Source organism: Prinia subflava, chromosome 21, assembly GCF_021018805.1.
Source record: "Prinia subflava isolate CZ2003 ecotype Zambia chromosome 21, Cam_Psub_1.2, whole genome shotgun sequence".
Taxonomy (NCBI): domain Eukaryota; kingdom Metazoa; phylum Chordata; class Aves; order Passeriformes; family Cisticolidae; genus Prinia; species Prinia subflava.
In genome coordinates, this window is record NC_086267.1 from 6,717,325 (window position 1) to 6,735,238 (window position 17,914).

Consider the following 17,914-nt stretch of genomic DNA (forward strand, 5'->3'; position numbering starts at 1 on the left):
CTGGGCACATTCCAGAGCCTCTGGCTGCTCTTCCCTGCCTGCCTGGAGGCCTGGGAGGATCCCAGGGAGCTCCAGTGCCTTTCATGTGTCTGACCTGGGGGATCAATAGCTCTGTTTGGGCCAAAGGAATCACTGTGCATAACGAGGTTTGTGGCATCGATTCCCCAGGCAAGGGCTCTTTGTTTGCACAAGCCCCCACGCTTGTCCCTCCCTTCCAAATAACCTGGATTGACAAATAAAATGTAAGAAATCAATGACAGTCTCCTGCTGCTGTGGCCTGGGGGCACTGCTGTGGCCCGAGCAGCTTCTCCCTGTGCTGCCCTCAGCCTCCCCCGTGCTGCATCCCCCTGTGCTGGGCTGCTGATGGATGTGCTGCCCCTGCACAGAGGGAAGAGAAACGATTTCCTGCTCAGGGGGGCAATCTGGAATGTTTGGGCACAGGGAGAGAGGAGCTGGGGCTGCTGCAGGGCGTGGGTGAGCAGCACGTGCTCCTCACCCTCTGTGGGTGCCAGCAGTGTGCAGGTCTCGGGCACTGGTGGCTTTTCTTTTCTGTTTCAATGGGATTGAAGCCTCCCTTGGTTGTCTCCTGGGATCCTCTGGTGGGGATCTCTGCCTCATACCCGTGGTTTGAGCCTCCCTGGGACAGTGATTCCAGTGACAACAGTGAATTTGGTGTGAGCATCTCTTAGTCTTGCCTTGGAACTCCTCTCACCTTCAGGGACAGCTCCAAAACCCTCTCCAGCTTCGAGGTACAACCTCTGACCACGAGAAAGGTGGGGCTGAGGAACAAACCTCAGTTCCTTGTGCTCCTGCTTGTGTTTCACAGCCAGGGCTCCCCAGTTTCAGGTGTTTGCTCCCTCCCTGTCCCTGGCTGGGATATTTAGGGAATATCCTGTGGGCAGGGATTGGGGTTTCTGGATTGTCTCCTTGGCTCTGCACACTCTTGGCTGAGCCGTTTGGTACCTGCTTTGTGCTGGGATCACCTTTACACTCGTTTTTCCTCTTCCAGATTTTCCAACAAGTGGATTTCAACAAGAAGCCAGGACGGATGAGCTCCAAACCCATCAACTTCGCCGTGATCCTGAAGCTCTCCAACGCCAACCTGCAGGAAAAGGCCTTCAGGGTGAGTGGGACCCTGCAGCAGTGCCTGGGCTCCCTGTGACAGGGACTGTGCTCCGTGTCCCTGTCCCCAAAGGCTGGGGACGCCCTTCCCAGTCTGGGAGATCCGTGGGGTTTGGGTGCTGTAGGAGATCTGCAGGCTTTGGGTCCTGCCCAGTCCTTGATTTGTGTTTCTCCTGCTCAGGATGGCCTCATTGACCAGCTCTACGACCTGATCCTGGAATATCTCCACGGCCAAGCCCACAGCATTGGCTTCCCAGAGCTGGTTCTGCCCACTGTCATCCAGGTGAGGGGCAGACACTTCTGCTGGTGCCACGAGTGTGCACAGAGTGGGATAAAGTCATGTAAGCTAACAGTGAACTCAGGATGGCCCTCAAAATGAGGGGAGAGCCATTTACCTGTGCTTAATTTTGATTTTTATTTGTGTTTTGGGGAGTAGTTGGGGAGGAACAGAGGCATCACTTCTAATTAGGCTGGAGGCAGGGGAGAGTGGCTCTGGAGTTTGCCATCTGTTGGGAGCTGAGGTGGAGCAGAGGCTGCAGAGCTGCTCTGGGATGGGGTTGGGGTGGTGAATTCAGGTGAGTTCTTGGGGATTCAGAGCTGTCCTGGTTGCTGTGGGGTCCTGGAGCAGAACCTGTGCCCTGAGCCCCCGCCTGTCCCTGTCCTCAGCGTCCCCGAGGTGCTCTCCACAAGATGGCAATCTTCCCTCCCAGTCCTCCCTTCCTCAGTCCTTCCAATCTTCCCTTCCCCAGTCTTCCCTCCCTTCTGAGCTCCATCACCTGGAGCTGCAGGCGGCACAGCTCGGTGTGAGAGTGCTGGAATGTGTCCCCTCATTCCCAGCCCTCGGGCTGTGACTCAGGAGTGGCTGTGTCACATCCCCTGATGTGGGGACGTGGGGACATGAACCTCTGCCTGTCCTGGCGTGTGCCACGAGCCCCTGCACACCTTGGGGTGCTCCTGGCTGCCGGGAGAGCTCTGGCCATGCCCCACAGACATTTGGGGGAGCTCTGGCTGTGCCCCACAGACATTTTTGGGGGAGCTCTGGCTGTGCCCCACAGACATTTTTGGGGGAGCTCTGGCTGTGCCCCACAGACATTTTTGGGGCAGCTCTGGCTGTGCCCCACAGACATTTTTGGGGCAGCTCTGGCTGTGCCCCACAGACATTTTTGGGGGAGCTCTGTCTGTGCCCCACAGGCCGCTGATGGAGCACAGCTCCGTGTCCCTGCCAGGGGCTGGCATCTGCCAGGCACACGGCTCTTGGCCGCGTCCCCCAGGCTGGCACCGGGGCTGCCTTGGCTGCTGGGAGCTGCCAGCCCCTGTGTGTGCAGCAGAGCAGCTCCTGTGTCTGTGCCTGTCCCCTTTTGGCAGCAGCCGGGGCTGAGCTCGGAGCCAGCGGCTGTGGCAGCGACGCTGGGCTGGAACGAGGAGCTGCTGCCGGCCCCGTGGAGCCTCTGCCGGCCCCGTGGAGCCTCTGCCGGCCCCGTGGAGCCGCTGCCGGCCCCGTGGAGCCTCTGCCGGCCCCGTGGAGCCGCTGCCGGCCCCGTGGAGCCGCTGCCGGCCCCGTGGAGCCGCTGCCGGCCCCGTGGAGCTGCTGCCGGCCCCGTGGAGCTGCTGCCGGCCCCGTGGCTCCTGGCACAGCCCGGGAGCAGCCTGGAGCCCTGCACAGGGCTGGAGCTCTCGGTTCCTGCCTGGCTGCCGCTGCCTGTGGCGTCTGCCGGGCTGGGCTCGGCTTCCCAAAAGCTCCGTGTGCCTCGGGGCGGGCTGTGGGGAGAGGTTTTTCTCCTGGAGCGCCTCCAGCCGCCTGTGGAGATCCATCTGTCCCCGCTCCCTCCCCAGCGAGCTCACGCCTCTCCCAGCGCCGCGGCAGGGCTGTTCCAGCTGGCAGGGCTGTGTCCCTCCTCCTCCTCCTCCTCCTCCTCCTGCTCCTGCTGTGGTCAGCGGCGCTGGGGGAAGCTGGGCTGAGCTCTCCAGCCTCGGCTTCCCCCGGGCTCCCTGCCTGGCAGGCAGGAAGCACCCGGCAGATGAAAGGAGAGCAGAGCCAGTGGGGATGGGGGAGCTTCAAAGCCGCTGCTGCCGCTGCCCCAGGGCTGCCCCGTGGTGGGCACTGCCCGCAGGGCTGGGAGGGCACAGCCCCTGCCCTGCCCGGAGCCCTGGCAGGCAGCACGGAGCAGAAGGGGGAGGCTGGAGGGGAAGAGCTGGCACTGAGGCAGGAGCTGGCAGAGGGCAGGAGGGCAGGAGGTGCTGCCGTGCCGTGCCGTGCCGTGCCGTGCCGTGCCGTGCCGTGCCGTGCCGTGCCGTGCCATGCCGTGCCGTGCCGTGCCGTGCCGTGCTGTGCCAGCAGCATTCCTGCTGCTCCCTCTGTCCCAGGGAAACGTTCCCTGCTGGGAGCAGGCACAGGGCAGGGTTTGGCTTCCCTGCATCACTTCCAGTAAGAGGAGCTGGGGTTTGCTCTGTGGGCTCTGCTGGGAGCAGCCTGTGGTGTTGCAGGCTGGCAGCGGGACAGAATCAACCCCAGTAATGACAGGGCTGGGCTGTGCAGCCTGGATGCCGTATCCACACACACACATTGGTGTTCTGATTGCTTTTATTCTGCAAAAACCCGATTGTTCCGTTTGGCAGGGTAGGGAAAAGCACACACAGACCCTGGTTTTTCCCCTTTCTGTCCTTTATCTTCTTTTACCTCCCTGGTTGCGTCCCTGCCTCACCACACAGGGCTGAGATCTCGTTAGGTGTCATTAATATCCGTGGCAGACAGAGGTGGGATGTGAGGGGGAGCAGGGCTGGAGCAGGGGAGCACACAGCCCAGGGAGGGAGCACACAGCCCAGGGAGGGAGCACACAGCCCAGGGAGGGAGCACACAGCCCAGGATTTCGCAGGATTTCTGGTGACACTTCTGCAAGGGAAGAAAAATGATAATGTATGTGGCAGCGGATGGAATGGATCTGGGGCTGCAGCTGGGGGGATCAAGTGAGATAAATCGAATGACAAATGCATCTCTCAGTGGAGATAAATATGCAGCACCTATGAAAAATAAATATTTTAGGGAGGGGGGGCGAGGGCAGGACAGGCTTCAGCAGCAGCAGAATTGTTGTGCTGATGGTTTCTTTGTGCTTTGGGGGAAGCAGGCAAGGTCTGGGTCTGCATTCCCATTTTTCTGGGATGGCAGCTGGGGTGTGCTGGAGGGAGAGGGACAAGGGAAGGCCCTGCTGCTGCTGAATGGGGAGATCCTGCAGCAAACACCCCTCAGAGAGTCCTGGCAGGGAGGGGCTGGCTGGCACTGCCACCCCTCCATGAACAGAACACCTCCCCACCTGCACCGACAGGAGGGAACATCTCCTTCCTTCCCCAGCCCTTTCCACACCTTGGAAGCCACGGGTGGAGGAGCAGTAATGGATTTGCTGCCTGGAAACCCTTTTATCTCCCTCCTGATAGCATCTCCTGGCCCCACTGAGAGGAGGGCTCCATCCTGCTTAACCATTTCCCCCTGCCTTATTGGGTCTCTTTCTCTAAATCAAACGTCTGTGCAGTGTTTGTGTGTTTATTTATGGCTCCAGCAAAGAGCTTGGCCTGCAGGATTCAGGCAGCGCTCCTGGGGCTGGGGAGAACCCTTGGCAGGCAGGGGAGTCACCCTGGGCACCCCATCCGTGTCCCTGTCACCAGGAGCACCCAGTGCTGCCTCAGGTCTCGGTTTGGAGGGGTCACAGCAGGGTGCTGGTGCTGGAGAGTTTAATTTTGTCTTTTCTGGTGTGGATTTGAGCCCTGGGAAGGTCGGGGGTGCCAGCTGGGGTTGGGTTTGAGCCCTGGGAAGGTCGGGGGTGCCAGCTGGGGTCGGGTTTGAGCCCTGGGAAGGTCGGGGGTGCCAGCTGGGGTCGGGTTTGAGCCCTGGGAAGGTCGGGGGTGCCAGCTGGGGGTGGGTTTGAGCCCTGGGAAGGTCGGGGGTGCCAGCTGGGGTCGGGTTTGAGCCCTGGGAAGGTCGGGGGTGCCAGCTGGGGGTGGGTTTGAGCCCTGGGAAGGTCGGGGGTGCCAGCTGGGGTTGGGTTTGAGCCCTGGGAAGGTCGGGGGTGCCAGCTGGGGTTGGGTTTGAGCCCTGGGAAGGTCGGGGGTGCCAGCTGGGGGTGGGTTTGAGCCCTGGGAAGGTCGGGGGTGCCAGCTGGGGTCGGGTTTGAGCCCTGGGAAGGTCGGGGGTGCCAGCTGGGGTTGGGTTTGAGCCCTGGGAAGGTCGGGGGTGCCAGCTGGGGTTGGGTTGGTGCAGCTGAGGCCCCAGGAGCTCAGAGCTTTCCCAGAACAAGGCAGTGTTAGAGGGCTGCTGTGGGGCACGCTGCAGCTCTTTGCATCAGGACCCCCAGGCCTGACTGGGGTGACAGATCCCACGGGGTGTGGGACCAGTGCCAGCTGCCCCCCGAGGCTGGGAGTGCCTTTTCCCCGTGGGATGTTCATGGAAACCCTTTCATTCTTCCTCTCCTTCTCCCCCTGCCAGCTGAAATCCTTCCTGAAGCAGTGCAAGGTTGCCAACTACTGCAAGCCCATGCGGCAGCTGCTGGAGAAGGTGCAGGAGAACTCAGCCCACATCTGCAGCAGGAGGCAGCGAGCGACCTTCGGCGTGGCCAGCACGCAGGCCGTGGTGAGGCTGGGACACAGCCTGGGGACAGGGACACGGCCTGGGGACAGGGACACGGCCTGGGGACAGGGACAGGGACACAGCCTGGGCTCCCCTGGGGACAGGGACACAGCCTGGGCTCCCCTGGGGACACAGCCTGGGCTCCCCTGGGGACAGGGACACAGCCTGGGGACAGGGACACGGCCTGGGGACAGGGACAGGGACACAGCCTGGGGACAGGGACATGGCCTGGGGACAGGGACATAGACTGGGGACAGGGACATAGCCTGGGGACAGGGACATAGACTGGGGACAGGGACACGGCCTGGGGACAGGGACACAGCCTGGGGACAGGGACACGGCCTGGGGACAGGGACATAGCCTGGGGACAGGGACATAGACTGGGGACAGGGACATAGACTGGGGACAGGGACACGGCCTGGGGACAGGGACAGGGCCTGGGGAGAGGGACAGGGACACAGCCTGGGCTCCCCTGGGGACAGGGACACGGCCTGGGGACAGGGACATAGCCTGGGGACAGGGACATAGACTGGGGACAGGGACATGGCCTGGGGACAGGGACAGGGACACAGCCTGGGCTCCCCTGGGGACACAGCCTGGGCTCCCCTGGGGACAGGGACACAGCCTGGGGACAGGGACACGGCCTGGGGACAGGGACACAGCCTGGGGACAGGGACACAGCCTGGGCTCCCCTGGGGACAGGGACACAGCCTGGGCTCCCCTGGGGACAGGGACACAGCCTGGGGACAGGGACACAACCTGGGCTCCCCTGGGGACAGGGACACAGACCTCCTCCAGCAGGCAGAAATCGGAGTCTGGGAACTTCCATCCTGGGATCTGCCACGAGCTGAGGCATCCTGTGAACCCCCAGGATGCTCCTCTGTGGGGGCTTTGTGCAGCCCCTCGGAGCCTTTGGCATCTCAGGATTGCATTTTCCAGATTTCCCCCTCAGCTCTGGCTCCCCTGTTTTCCCTGCAGTGCCCAGGCTTTGCTCAGCCTGAGGACACTTCTCAGTCCCTCCACTCCTGACTCAGCAGCTGCTGAAATAACTGAGCCTGAATTCATTTAGCCCTGCTTGCCTCTGAGTTGTGATTGCAAATTTCTGCCCAGGAGCTGGGAAATGGTGGTTTGGGAAAGGGTCTTCACCTTGTGCCTTTAATTCCCTGTGTTCATTGGAAAAGCTTTAAATTTGTGCCCCTTTCTCCACAGGAGGAGTGGGAGAAGCAGGTGAAGGAGGAGGGGACGCCCCTGGGCAGGTATTACACTCAGTGGAAGAAGCTGAGAGAGAAGGAGATCCAGCTGGAGATCAGTGGCAAGGAAAGAGTGAGTACCAGACCCTGGCACTGAGCCAGGGGAGCCAGGGCCACGTCTGGTGACACCAGGGATGGTGCTGGCACTTTCTGTGTGGCCACGAGTGCCCGGGTGTCATTTCCCACATCTCCTGCCCCAGGGGATGCAGCAGGGGATGCAGCAGGAGCTGAGGGAGCAGGGTCTGGGTGCCAGTGCAGGGAGAGGCCGTGCCAGGCTCCTGGGCAGCACAGCAGCAGCTCCCGGTGTCTGCAGGGGTGCAGGGCAGCAATGCAAACACCCTGTGGCACAGGAGGGGCCCAGGGGCTGGCACGGGCCTGGCACGGGCCTGGCACGGGCCTGGCACAGACCCAGAGCTCAGCAGGGGCTGGCACTGCCCAGGGCAGCCCTGCAGAGGGGACACAGGGAGGGCAAAAAGCAAAGAGGAGGGCAGGCAGGAATGAGGACAGGGGGACAGCCAGGAGTGGGGACAGCCTGGAATGGGGACAGGGGGACAGCCAGAAATGGGGACAGCCTGGAATGGGGACAGGGGGACAGCCAGGGAGTGGGGACAGCCAGGAATGGGGACAAGGGGACAGCCAGGAATGGGGACAGCCTGGAATGGGGACAAGGGGACAGCCAAGGAGTGGAGACAGCCAGGGAGTGGGGACAGGGGGACAGCCAGGAATGGGGACAGGGGCTGAGGGGGACAGGGGGACAGCCAGGGAGTGGGGACAGCCTGGAATGGGGACAGAGGGAGAGCCAGGGAGTGGGGACAGGGGCAGCACAAAGTGGGGCCAGGCTCCTGGCCCGTACTGGCCTTGCTGGTAGAGCAGCTCTCTGCAGAGAGGGGCAGGTTTGGGATTTTCTCTCAGTGCAGAGAGGCAAATTTGGGGTTTGCTCTGTTCACAGAGGCAGGTTTGGGGTTTGCTCTGTTCACAGAGGCAGGTTTGGGGTTTGCTTTGTTCACAGAGGCAGGTTTGGGGTTTTCTCACTGTACACAGAGGCAGATTTGGGTTTTCTGTCAGTGCAGAAAGGCAGGTTTGGGGTTTTCTCTCAGCGCAGAGGCAGAGTTGGGTTTTCTCTCTGTTCACAGAGGCAGATTTGGGTTTTTCTCTCAGTACAGAGGCAGATTTGGGTTTTCTCTCACTACACAGAGGCAGGTTTGGGGTTTTCCCTCAGTGCAGAGGCAGGTTTGGGTTTTCTCTCACTACACAGAGGCAGGTTTGGGGTTTTCTCTCTGTTCACAGAGGCAGATTTGGGGTTTTCTCTCTGTTCACAGAGGCAGATTTGGGTTTTTCTCTGTTCACAGAGGAAGGTTTGGGGTTTTCTCTCAGTGCAGAGGCAGATTTGGGGTTTTCTCTCTGTTCACAGAGGCAGATTTGGGTTTTCTCTCACTACACAGAGGCAGGTTTGGGGTTTGCTGTCCGAGGCTGCCTGGCAGCCCTGCTGGTGAATGGGGCTGTTGTGTGGCTCGGTGGGGACCGGTGGTTTAATGATGCAGCTTTGTGAGCCCCAGCAGGAGAGGGAACACCATGAGGCCCATTAGGGCTGGGAAAATCCATGTCCCATTAGCAGCCATTGGGGGAAGAAAGGTAATAACAGGGAAAAAAAAGAAACCCAGCCTGGCTGGGAGCTGCAGCTCTTTATGCACCAGCTCCGACCCTTTCTGCCCATTCCATTTGCTTTTCCCAATGGTTTTTAACGGGATGGGGACTAATCAGCTTGGTGAGACTCAGCAGATAGGGGATTAAAAGGCTGGCCCCCAAATTAGCTAATTAGTGCTTGTGTGTGAGGAGCACGGGGGCTGTGGGCTGTGCCAGTGCCAATCTCAGCCCTCTGGGATCACTCCACGGCAGGTTTGGGGTTTTATTTTGAGTTTTTATTTTATTTGAGCTTTTATTTTATTTATTTGAGGTTTTATTTTGAGGTGCCCATCCCGGGGCTCCTGTGGGGGTGGCACAGCTCATCCAGGTCCTGTTTGCTGTGCCCGGGGTGTGCTGAGGTTTCCTTTGGAAATGTTTTTTTTCCCTGGGCACTGTGGGGGTGTAGGGCCCCTGCTGCCAGGACTGGAGCCTGCCTGGTCCCCCAGAAATGAGGGGAATTATGGAAAATGCTTCCACCCGTGGTGGGGCTGCAGCAAAACCAGGCTGTGGCTGCCCCATCCCTGGAGGTGTCCGAGGCCGGGCTGGCGGAGCTCTGAGCAGGGGAAGGTGTCCCTGCCCGTGGACCTGGAGCAGATTTTGGGTCCTTTCCTGCCCAGACCCTTCAGGGATCCCCAGCCAGCCTGGGGTGGGTGCCAGCCGAGGGCAGCAGCCTGGCAGGGCCTCTGAGCACTGCCCCTGCTGCAGTTTGGTTCCCAAATCCCTTCCCTGGCACCTCTGGGCTGTTTTGCTCCCCAGCACAGGCAGGGAGGAGCAGGAGGGAGGGGGATGATTTCAAATGAGGCCCCTGCAGATGGCGGGGGGTGATTTGTTCCCCTGTGCCCTTCCCTGCCCAGCTCTGCCCATCCCAGTGGTGCTGGTGGGTGCTGGGGAGAGCTCAGCCCCAGGATCAGCCCAGCCCAGCTGGGGATTCTGGAACAGGCCAGGAGAGATCGCTGCAGTTGGCAGCTGCAGGAAATGCACAGCTCCATCTCCCTGCTCCTCATCCTGCCCCTGCCTTTCCATCAGGCTGTTCTGGCTCTGTTCCCCTGGGGGTGGCTGTGCTCAGCCCTTTTGGGGTGGTCTGAGGGGTGGCAGGAGAGCAAATGAGCGATGGCCCCGGGGCTGAGTGTTTCCAAGCAAGCCCTAATGTGTGCTAATGCCTGAGTGCCTCCCAGGAGGGGTGTGCAGCCAGGCAGGGCCGGGCAGCTGATGCTCAGAGAGCACTTGGGATTGCATTTGCATTCTGATTATCTTTGCCCTGCTGGCCTGAGCCCTTGCAAGTAAATCCTCCCCCTAATCCCCCTCTGGAGAGGTGTAAAGAGCACTGAGGTGGTGTCGATTGAGAGGACTTAATGGCATTGATATTGGCTGCCTGCTCCAGGGGCTCTTGGCCCATTGATCTCCATCAGGGCAGGGGATGCAGACAGACCTTGAGCATCCTCAGCACCTGAAATCCTCAAATTGCACCCAAACCCGGGAGGGGCTCTGGAACTGCTGCCCCAGCGATGCCCAGCACAGCCTGGCCTGCGTGGCTCTCACTCCACAGCTCCCACAGCCACCCTCCAGTGCATTTCCTGCATCCCTGCTGAGGCTCCAGCCCTGGTGTTCCATTAGCTGAGGCAGCTGATGAGGGGAGGAGCAGAGCCCTGCGTGTCCCTCACCCCTGGGACCCCTCCCTGACCCGTGGCTGGCACCAGACAGCCCCGGCTGCTCTGGGCAAAGCCAAGTTCTGCCTTTGAGCACAGCCTGTGACATTCAAAAGCACAAACCAGGGCTCTTCTGACTGTTGGGGTTGTTTTCTTCCCAGCTTGAAGACTTGAACTTCCCAGAAATCAAGCGCAGGAAGCAGGACGAGAGAAAGGAGGAGGATAAGAAGGAATTCAAGGATCTCTTTGAGCTGGACAGTGACTCTGAGGAGGAGAACGGGGGATTCTCTGTGAAAGGTACAGGCCTGGGGCTGGGCTTGCCTTCTCCTTGCCCACAATCCCATTTCCCTAGCCCACAATCCCATTTCCCTTGCCCACAGTCCCATTTCCCTAGTCCACAGTCCCATTTTCCTAGCCCACAATCCCATTTCCCTTGCCCACAATCCCATTTCCCTTGCCCACAATCCCATTTCCCTTGCCCACAATGCCGTTTCCCTAGTCCACAATCCCATTTCCCTAGCCCACAGTCCCATTTCCCTAGTCCACAATCCCATTTTCCTAGCCCACAATCCCATTTCCCTGGCCCACAATCCCATTTCCCTGGCCCACAATCCCATTTTCCTAGCCCACAATCCCATTTTCCTAGCCCACAATCCCATTTTCCTAGCCCACAGTCCCATTTCCCTGGCCCACAATCCCATTTCCCTAGCCCACAATCCCACTTCCCTAGTCCACAGTCCCATTTTCCTAGCCCACAGTCCCATGTGGGGGTCAGTTTGGCCCTGCCCTACGGGGATTTCATGTTGACCATGTTGGGTTCAAAAGATTCCCTGATAAGGAGGGAGAGCACAGCAGGAACTGGCTCTGAGGGTGTTTGGGATGATTTTATCTTTCCCTCCCTGTCAGTGCAGCTCTTTTTAAAGCCTCAGCCCTGTGTTCCTTCCCCTGGCCATGCCCCACACTCTCTCCTCCCCTTTCCTTTTGTCACCCACAAGGTCCGAGCCCCAAAACCAGGGCATGCTTGGCTGAGCAGGGCCCTGTGCAGGTTCTGTGCATGGACCAGCACAGGATCTCTGATCCTGCCCTTGCTGCATTTATGATTTATTTCCTTTGCCCTGCCTGATGCTCCAGGCGTTCCCAACAAGCCAAGAAGTCCTGGAGAGCAGGGGCTGATGTCACCCGGGCTGTGACCACGAGAGGGCCACAGCAAATTGTGCAGCCTGGGAGGTTCAGCAGAGTTTGGGGATAAATCTGGGTGTTCCTTCCGTCGTCTGGAATGTTTGGCATGGCCCGGGTGTGTGCAGGAAGGGAAGGGAATCTGCAGCCCCTCCTTGGTGCTGTGGATCCAGGGGAGGTTCCTGCTCCTGGTGCAGGAATTCCAGCAGGATCACAGCCCCAGAGTCCTCCCAGGGCAGCAGGAACGGGGCTGGAGCAGGGAATTCCAGCACATCAGGATCAGCTTTCCCCTGGAATGGGAAATGTTTGTCAGGCAGGAAAGAATCCCTGGCTGGGGTCTCTGCAAGGGCAGAAGAGGGGAGAGACTCCAGTTTGGGAATCTCTGAGCAGGAATGACCCAGGAGCTGCACTCCTGTGTTTTCCAGCTGGATTTCTGGCAGAAAAGGAAAGCTGGGAATGGGGAATGGCTCGGGAAGAGATGCCGGGCCTCTGGAGCAAAGGGGAGTGGTTTTGGGGGGAAAAATGTGAGAAATGTGGAGAAATCTCCCCTCCAGTGTGTCCGGCCCCCCTGAGCTCTCTGGCCCTCACCTGTGCTGCTCCTCAAGCTCCCCTCACCCCCTGAAAACCCTTCCAGGGAAAGGCAGAGCCAGGCAGGCCTCGGACGACAGCTCAGACGCCAGCAGCGAGGAGTTTGGGGAGGAGGATGATGATGAAGAAGGAAATTACGAAGTGGAGGAGGATGAGGAAGAGCTGGAAGAGGACAGCGAGTCCGAGGGTGAGTGGGGGGTTCCTGCCAGCCCTGGGGACCCGGGGCCGTGTCTGGTGAGGGTGTCAGGAGGGCTGCACGCCCTGCAGGGGACAGCTGGCAGCTCAGGGGACAGCTGGCAGCTCAGGGTGACACAGAGGGAAGGGTCAAGGTGTTCCCAGGCCCTCACACCCCCCCAGCCCCTTTCATCCCTTCTCAGGGGCCTCCTGCAGCCCGGGGAGTGCTCTGGAGGTGACACTGCGGGTGACACTGCAGGTGACACTGCGGGTGACACTGCGGGTGACACTGCAGGGGACACTGCAGGTGACACTGCGGGTGACACTGCCACTGCCCTCACCTTTCACCTGAGCCTGCCTGGGGCACAGGGGCACGGGGTAACCCTTTCCTTGCCGGGGAGCTGCCCAAGCCCTGCCTCCCCTGGGCTCTGCAGTGGGAATTGAGTGCCCGGACCCCGCTGGAAGCTCTGCCCGTCCCGTGCCCCCGGTTCCCCTTCGTGTCCCAGCCTCACCCGGGCAGTTTGGGCTCTCCGGAGGGAGGGATGAGCTGCGGGCGGGGTCACTGACGCCTCTCCCTTCCCCCGGCAGGGGAAGGCGGGGAAGGAGCCCGGGATTCCCGGGGGAGCAGCCGCGGCCCCCGGGGGCTGTCCCGCTCCGACCTGGAGCAGCTGGCGCAGGGTGGGGACGACGTGGTGCAGGACCTGGAGATTTCTGATGAGGACTGAGCCCCTGGAGCTGCTGGAGCACGGGGGGAGCACCCCAGGGACACCCAGGACCCGCTGGGGACACCGTGGGACCTCTCAGCTCAGCTTTTTCTACCACTTCTGTTTTTGGTACCAATAAAACCGTGGCCAAGTCAAGGCCAGTAAAAACTGCTCAGCAGAGGGAATAAAAGTCCCTCATTAAAATCTGCTGCTTTCGACAGCACAGGATTCACTTCCAGCTCCTGCTAAGGGAGCTGGGCGAGGGCAGGACGAGGGTTTTGTCCAAGGTTTCTCCTCTCTGCCCCACCAACCACTCCAGGGTTCTCACCAAACCCTCCCTGGCACCAAAACCCCTCAAGGCCTGCACAGACTCTCCCAGGGCTTTGGAGCTTCCATGGAAGCCTGGATCAGTTCAAGCTGGCTCTAAGAGTGCTGCAGAAGGAAACTTTAAATTAAAATTTCTTGGGCTGGGGATGTTGTGGTGGCAGGAAGGAATAAGAAAAGGCAGAATTGATCATGTAGGAAACAGTGCCCAGGTGAGAACTGCACCACCTTAACTGTAAAGAGATTTTCAGTTTGTAGAAGAGTTTAACTTACCTGTTCTTCCAGGAGAAAAAGGATTTCCCTTTTTCTGCTGGCTCTAAATGAGCTGGGCTGGGAACCAGCCCTGGCCTTGCACTCCAGGCAGGAATGGGGCAGCTCCTGCCCCTGTGGGGAGGCACCCAGGAAAGGAAGGCGGAGCCTGCTTGGGTAAAGCCAGGTACCATTTGTAAATTAAGTGTTTCTCTTTTTTATTTAAATTGATTGCTGGAAAGCATTTTTTATCGTGATGTGATGGATAATGATATTTTTTTCCTTTTTTTACAATATAAAGAAGCTAAAGTACCACCAAAGCTATTCTGTAAGAAAAACGGCAGCACGTGCAACGTTTAAACAAAAAAACCAAAAAAAAAAAAAAAAAAAAGGGGGACGGGGGGAGAGAAAGAGAGAGAGAAAAAAGTACCACATGTGATTGTTGTTCACAACTGTACAAGTCACAGGAGGTCACCCCGGCGGTCCCAGCTCATTCACAGTAGTAAAAGCTCTGCCCCGGGCACCTCCACCCTGCACCTCCAGCCCGGGGTGGGGCCGGGGCCGGGCCCTCCTCCTCCCCCGGGGCTGCTCCTGGAGCCGAACATCCCCAGGAATGCAGCGAATGCACCTGCAGGGCTGCAGGGCTGCAGCACGGCCCCCGTGCCCCGGGTGCCTCTGTACCATCCGCACAAAGTAAACATGGACGGGAACGCGCCGCTTTCCTTTCTGTCCTTTTTTTTTTTGTCTTTTTATCCTTTTTGTCTGTCTTTGGTATTGTTTTCAAAGTTGCTAGAGATGCATAGAACACCTGAATGAGGAACCGAGCCCAGTGTCCAGGGAGGAGGGAGGTCTGGAAGGCGGCTGGGTGGGTGTGGATGGGTTTTTTTTGCTCGAAGTACCGGTGGGAGGAGCGGAGCCCCTTCCCTTCCCTGTGGAGTCACAGCCCGGAGTTCTGAAGGCAAAGAGCAGCCTGTCCATGATCCTGTGCAGGGCTCTCCAGCTCCCCTGGGGAGTGTGGAAGGGAACGGGAATGCTGCTCCATCCTCCAGCATCCTTCTCTTCACTTGGCGTCGTCCCACGACAACATCTTTGGATCATTTTCCTTCCTTCCCTTTACATTTTTTTTTTTTGACAGTTCAGAAATCGTCTCCGTGGTTCTTGTTTTAATTATTATTATTATTTTCCCCAAACGAAAGATAAAAAAAAAAAAAAAGCAAACGCATCCAAAAGAAAAGAAGAAACCACCTCCGTTCCTGGCTGCGCTGGGGCTGCTGCGGGCGGTGCCGGGGTTAGGACGGAGGTTTGGGGGTGTCGCCGAGCAGGGAGGGGTTCCCGTTCTCCTGCTTGGGGGAGCCCCTGCTGGCCGGGGCGGCGCTGCCGAAGGGCGAGGCCACGCTGCCGGTGGAGGCCGGGCGGAGCTCCGCGGGCGCCTCCCGCTCCGGCGGCCGCAGCCCCGGCGGCTGCAGCGGCAGCGCCACCGGGAACCCGGCCATGCACAGCACCCGGCCCAGGCGCTTGGCCACCTGCGGGACGGAGAGAGACCGCTGAGGGATGGATGTGGGGCGGGAGGGGGAACGTGAGCACATCCAAAACCCCCCAGGACTGGAGAGAAACCGCTGAGGGATGGGGGAGGAATGTGAGCACAGCGAAACCCCCCGAGAACGGAGAGAAACCACTGAGGGATGGATGTGGGGCGGGAGGGGAACGTGAGCACATCCAAAACCCCCAGGAATTGAGAGAAACAGCCGTGGGAAGGGTGCGGGCAGGAGGGGGAACGTGAGCACATCCAGAACCCCCCAGGACCGGCAGGTTCTGTGTGTAAGGCCAGGAACTGCTGACAGGAGAGGTTCTCCGGAGAAGCCCCAGCCCTGGATGTGCTCAAAGCCCACCTGGACACAGCCTGGAGGAGCCTGGGACAGTGGAAAATGTCCCTGCCCATGGCAGGGTGGCACTGGTTGGGCTTTAAGGTCCCATCCACCCCAAATTGTTCTGGAATGAAGCAATCCCACTCCCAATGCACCTGAAAACCAGGCCAGGGAAGGTTTCCTCCTCTCACTCCTCGAGGGTTTTGTCCTGCAGTTCTGCTCCTGTTTTCCTGGGCACTGCTGGAGCCCCCAGGTCTGCCCTGAGCCCCCCTGTCCCCTGTCCAGGTGTGCTGGGACACCCCAGGTGAGGGGGGCTGGCTCATCCCTGCCCCTTTTGTTCACCAGGACTCTGCTCTCCCTCTGCTGATGGCACAGCACTGCCCGGCCACTTCTCAACAGGAATTGCTCCGAAAAAGGCGAAGGCAGGGAGGGAAAATAAAACTCCTGCTGGAGGGAGCCTGAACCTCTCTGCTGCAGCAGCTCCTGCCTCCCAGCACGGGCCAAAGGCCCCAGAGCCTCCCAGCACCTCCACAGCTGCTTCCCATTTGAGCTTAAACAAAACCAGGGGCTGCTGCTGGACCCAGACAAGCGGGACATTATTCAGGGAGCAGCGTCAGGGCTCTGCTCCCACCCCCCTCCAACCCCCAGCCCTGCCTTGCTACAGAACTTTCAACACTATTGATTAAATTGAAGGAATTTTTCGAGTTCCAGCCCGTATCTTGCATTCCCCCCCATCCCTGAGCTGTTCAGAGCTCTCCTGTTTTTTAAGGAACATAAGAGTTTTATTTCCTCCTGAATTGACCCACGGGGAACAATTGCCCACAGACCCTTTTTACGAGCCCCCTCATAAACAGGGAGGCTGCAGGGAAAGCAGTAAAGGGGCTCTGACTGCTCCCCCTGCCCAGGCAGGGCGGCCCTGGGGAGCTGTCCCTGTGCCACAGTGACAGCCACAGCCCAGGGGACACAGCCCTGGGGACACAGCCCCAGGGGACAGCACAGGGACACAGCCCAGGGGACACAGCACAGGGGACACAGCACAGGGACACAGCACAGGGGACACAGCACAGGGACACAGCACAGGGACACAGCACAGGGACACAGCCCCAGGGGACAGCACAGGGACACAGCCCAGGGGACACAGCACAGGGGACACAGCACAGGGACACAGCACAGGGGACACAGCACAGGGACACAGCACAGGGGACACAGCACAGGGACACAGCACAGGGACACAGCACAGGGACACAGCACAGGGGACACAGCACAGGGGACACAGCACAGGGACACAGCCCAGGGGACACAGCCCAGGGGACAGCACAGGGGACACAGCACAGGGGACACAGCACAGAGGACACAGCACAGAGGACACAGCACAGGGGACACAGCCCAGGGGACACAGCCCAGGGGACACAGCTCAGGGGACACAGCACAGGGGACACAGCCCAGGGGACACAGCCCAGGGGACCGCACAGGGGACACAGCCCAGGGGACACAGCACAGGGGACAGCACAGGGGACACAGCCCAGGGGACACAGCCCAGGGGACACAGCCCCAGGGACACAGCCCAGGGGACACAGCCCAGGGGACACAGCCCCAGGGACACAGCCCAGGGGACACAGCCCAGGGGACACAGCCCCAGGGACACAGCCCTGGGGACACAGCCCCAGGGGACAGCACAGGGGACAGCCCAGGGGACACAGCCCCAGGGGACAGCACAGGGGACACAGCCCAGGGGACAGCACAGGGGACACAGCACAGGGACACAGCACAGGACACAGCCCAGGGGACACAGCCCAGGGGACAGCACAGGGGACACAGCCCTGGGGACACAGCCCTGGGGACACAGCCCAGGGGACACAGCACAGGACACAGCCCAGGGGACACAGCCCAGGGGACAGCACAGGGGACACAGCCCCGGGGACACAGCCCAGGGGACACAGCCCAGGGGACAGCCCAGGGGACACAGCACAGGGGACACAGCCCCAGGGACACAGCCCAGCCTGCCCTTCATGTGTCAGGAGAGGGGAAAGAATCCTGCAGGGATGCTCTGGGTCTGAGTCCCACCGATGGCAAGAGGAATGGAGCTGCTGTGGCTGGAGCCAGCCCCTCTGAAGAGCTTCCCGCTGCATCCCTGTTATTCCCTCCCACCTCTCAGCCTGGATTATTTATTTCTGCCCCTGGGCACTGAGTTCTGTCAGGGGTTTCTCCCTGGAACAGCTGTGACAGGTTTCAGGTGAGGCTATGGAACATTTTCAAGGACAGACCAAGCGTTCTCAAAACAGAACAGCAACTCCATTATTGCTTAATAAATGCTGTTCGATAAACCACGTTTGTGGAGAGCCCCAGGGACAGCTTTAGCTGCTGTCACTCGTTCTGGGAGAGGAGATTTTCCTACCTGTGACCTGATCTTGAGGGCAGGCCCCAGCTTGAGCCCCATGTTGTTCAGCAGGTGCTCCTCTGTCAGGAGGGGCAGGGTCTCGCCGTCGATGGCCTGATCTCGGAATACCTGCGGGGACAC

General features: G+C 59.9%; 2 protein-coding genes across 8 annotated transcripts in view; one reads left to right on the top strand and one right to left on the bottom strand.

Moving 5' to 3' along the window:
• The window catches only part of NOC2L (NOC2 like nucleolar associated transcriptional repressor), a 29,504-nt gene extending 14,755 nt beyond the window's left edge, over window positions 1-14,749 (top strand). For both annotated transcript variants that reach the window (XM_063417447.1, XM_063417448.1), the window contains exons 13-19: window positions 1,010-1,123; window positions 1,304-1,405; window positions 5,597-5,740; window positions 6,947-7,060; window positions 10,478-10,613; window positions 12,127-12,267; window positions 12,843-14,749. In XM_063417447.1, the coding sequence (XP_063273517.1) occupies window positions 1,010-1,123; window positions 1,304-1,405; window positions 5,597-5,740; window positions 6,947-7,060; window positions 10,478-10,613; window positions 12,127-12,267; window positions 12,843-12,979 (888 nt within the window). In that variant the 3' untranslated portion in view covers window positions 12,980-14,749. The remainder of the gene's footprint in view (window positions 1-1,009; window positions 1,124-1,303; window positions 1,406-5,596; window positions 5,741-6,946; window positions 7,061-10,477; window positions 10,614-12,126; window positions 12,268-12,842) is intronic.
• The window catches only part of SAMD11 (sterile alpha motif domain containing 11), an 81,430-nt gene continuing 77,240 nt past the window's right edge, over window positions 13,725-17,914 (bottom strand). For all 6 annotated transcript variants that reach the window (XM_063417442.1, XM_063417441.1, XM_063417443.1 and 3 more), the window contains 2 exons: window positions 17,792-17,902; window positions 13,725-15,054 (listed from right to left, as the gene is read on the bottom strand). In XM_063417442.1, coding sequence (XP_063273512.1) covers window positions 14,821-15,054; window positions 17,792-17,902 — 345 coding nt within the window. In that variant the 3' untranslated portion in view covers window positions 13,725-14,820. The remainder of the gene's footprint in view (window positions 15,055-17,791; window positions 17,903-17,914) is intronic.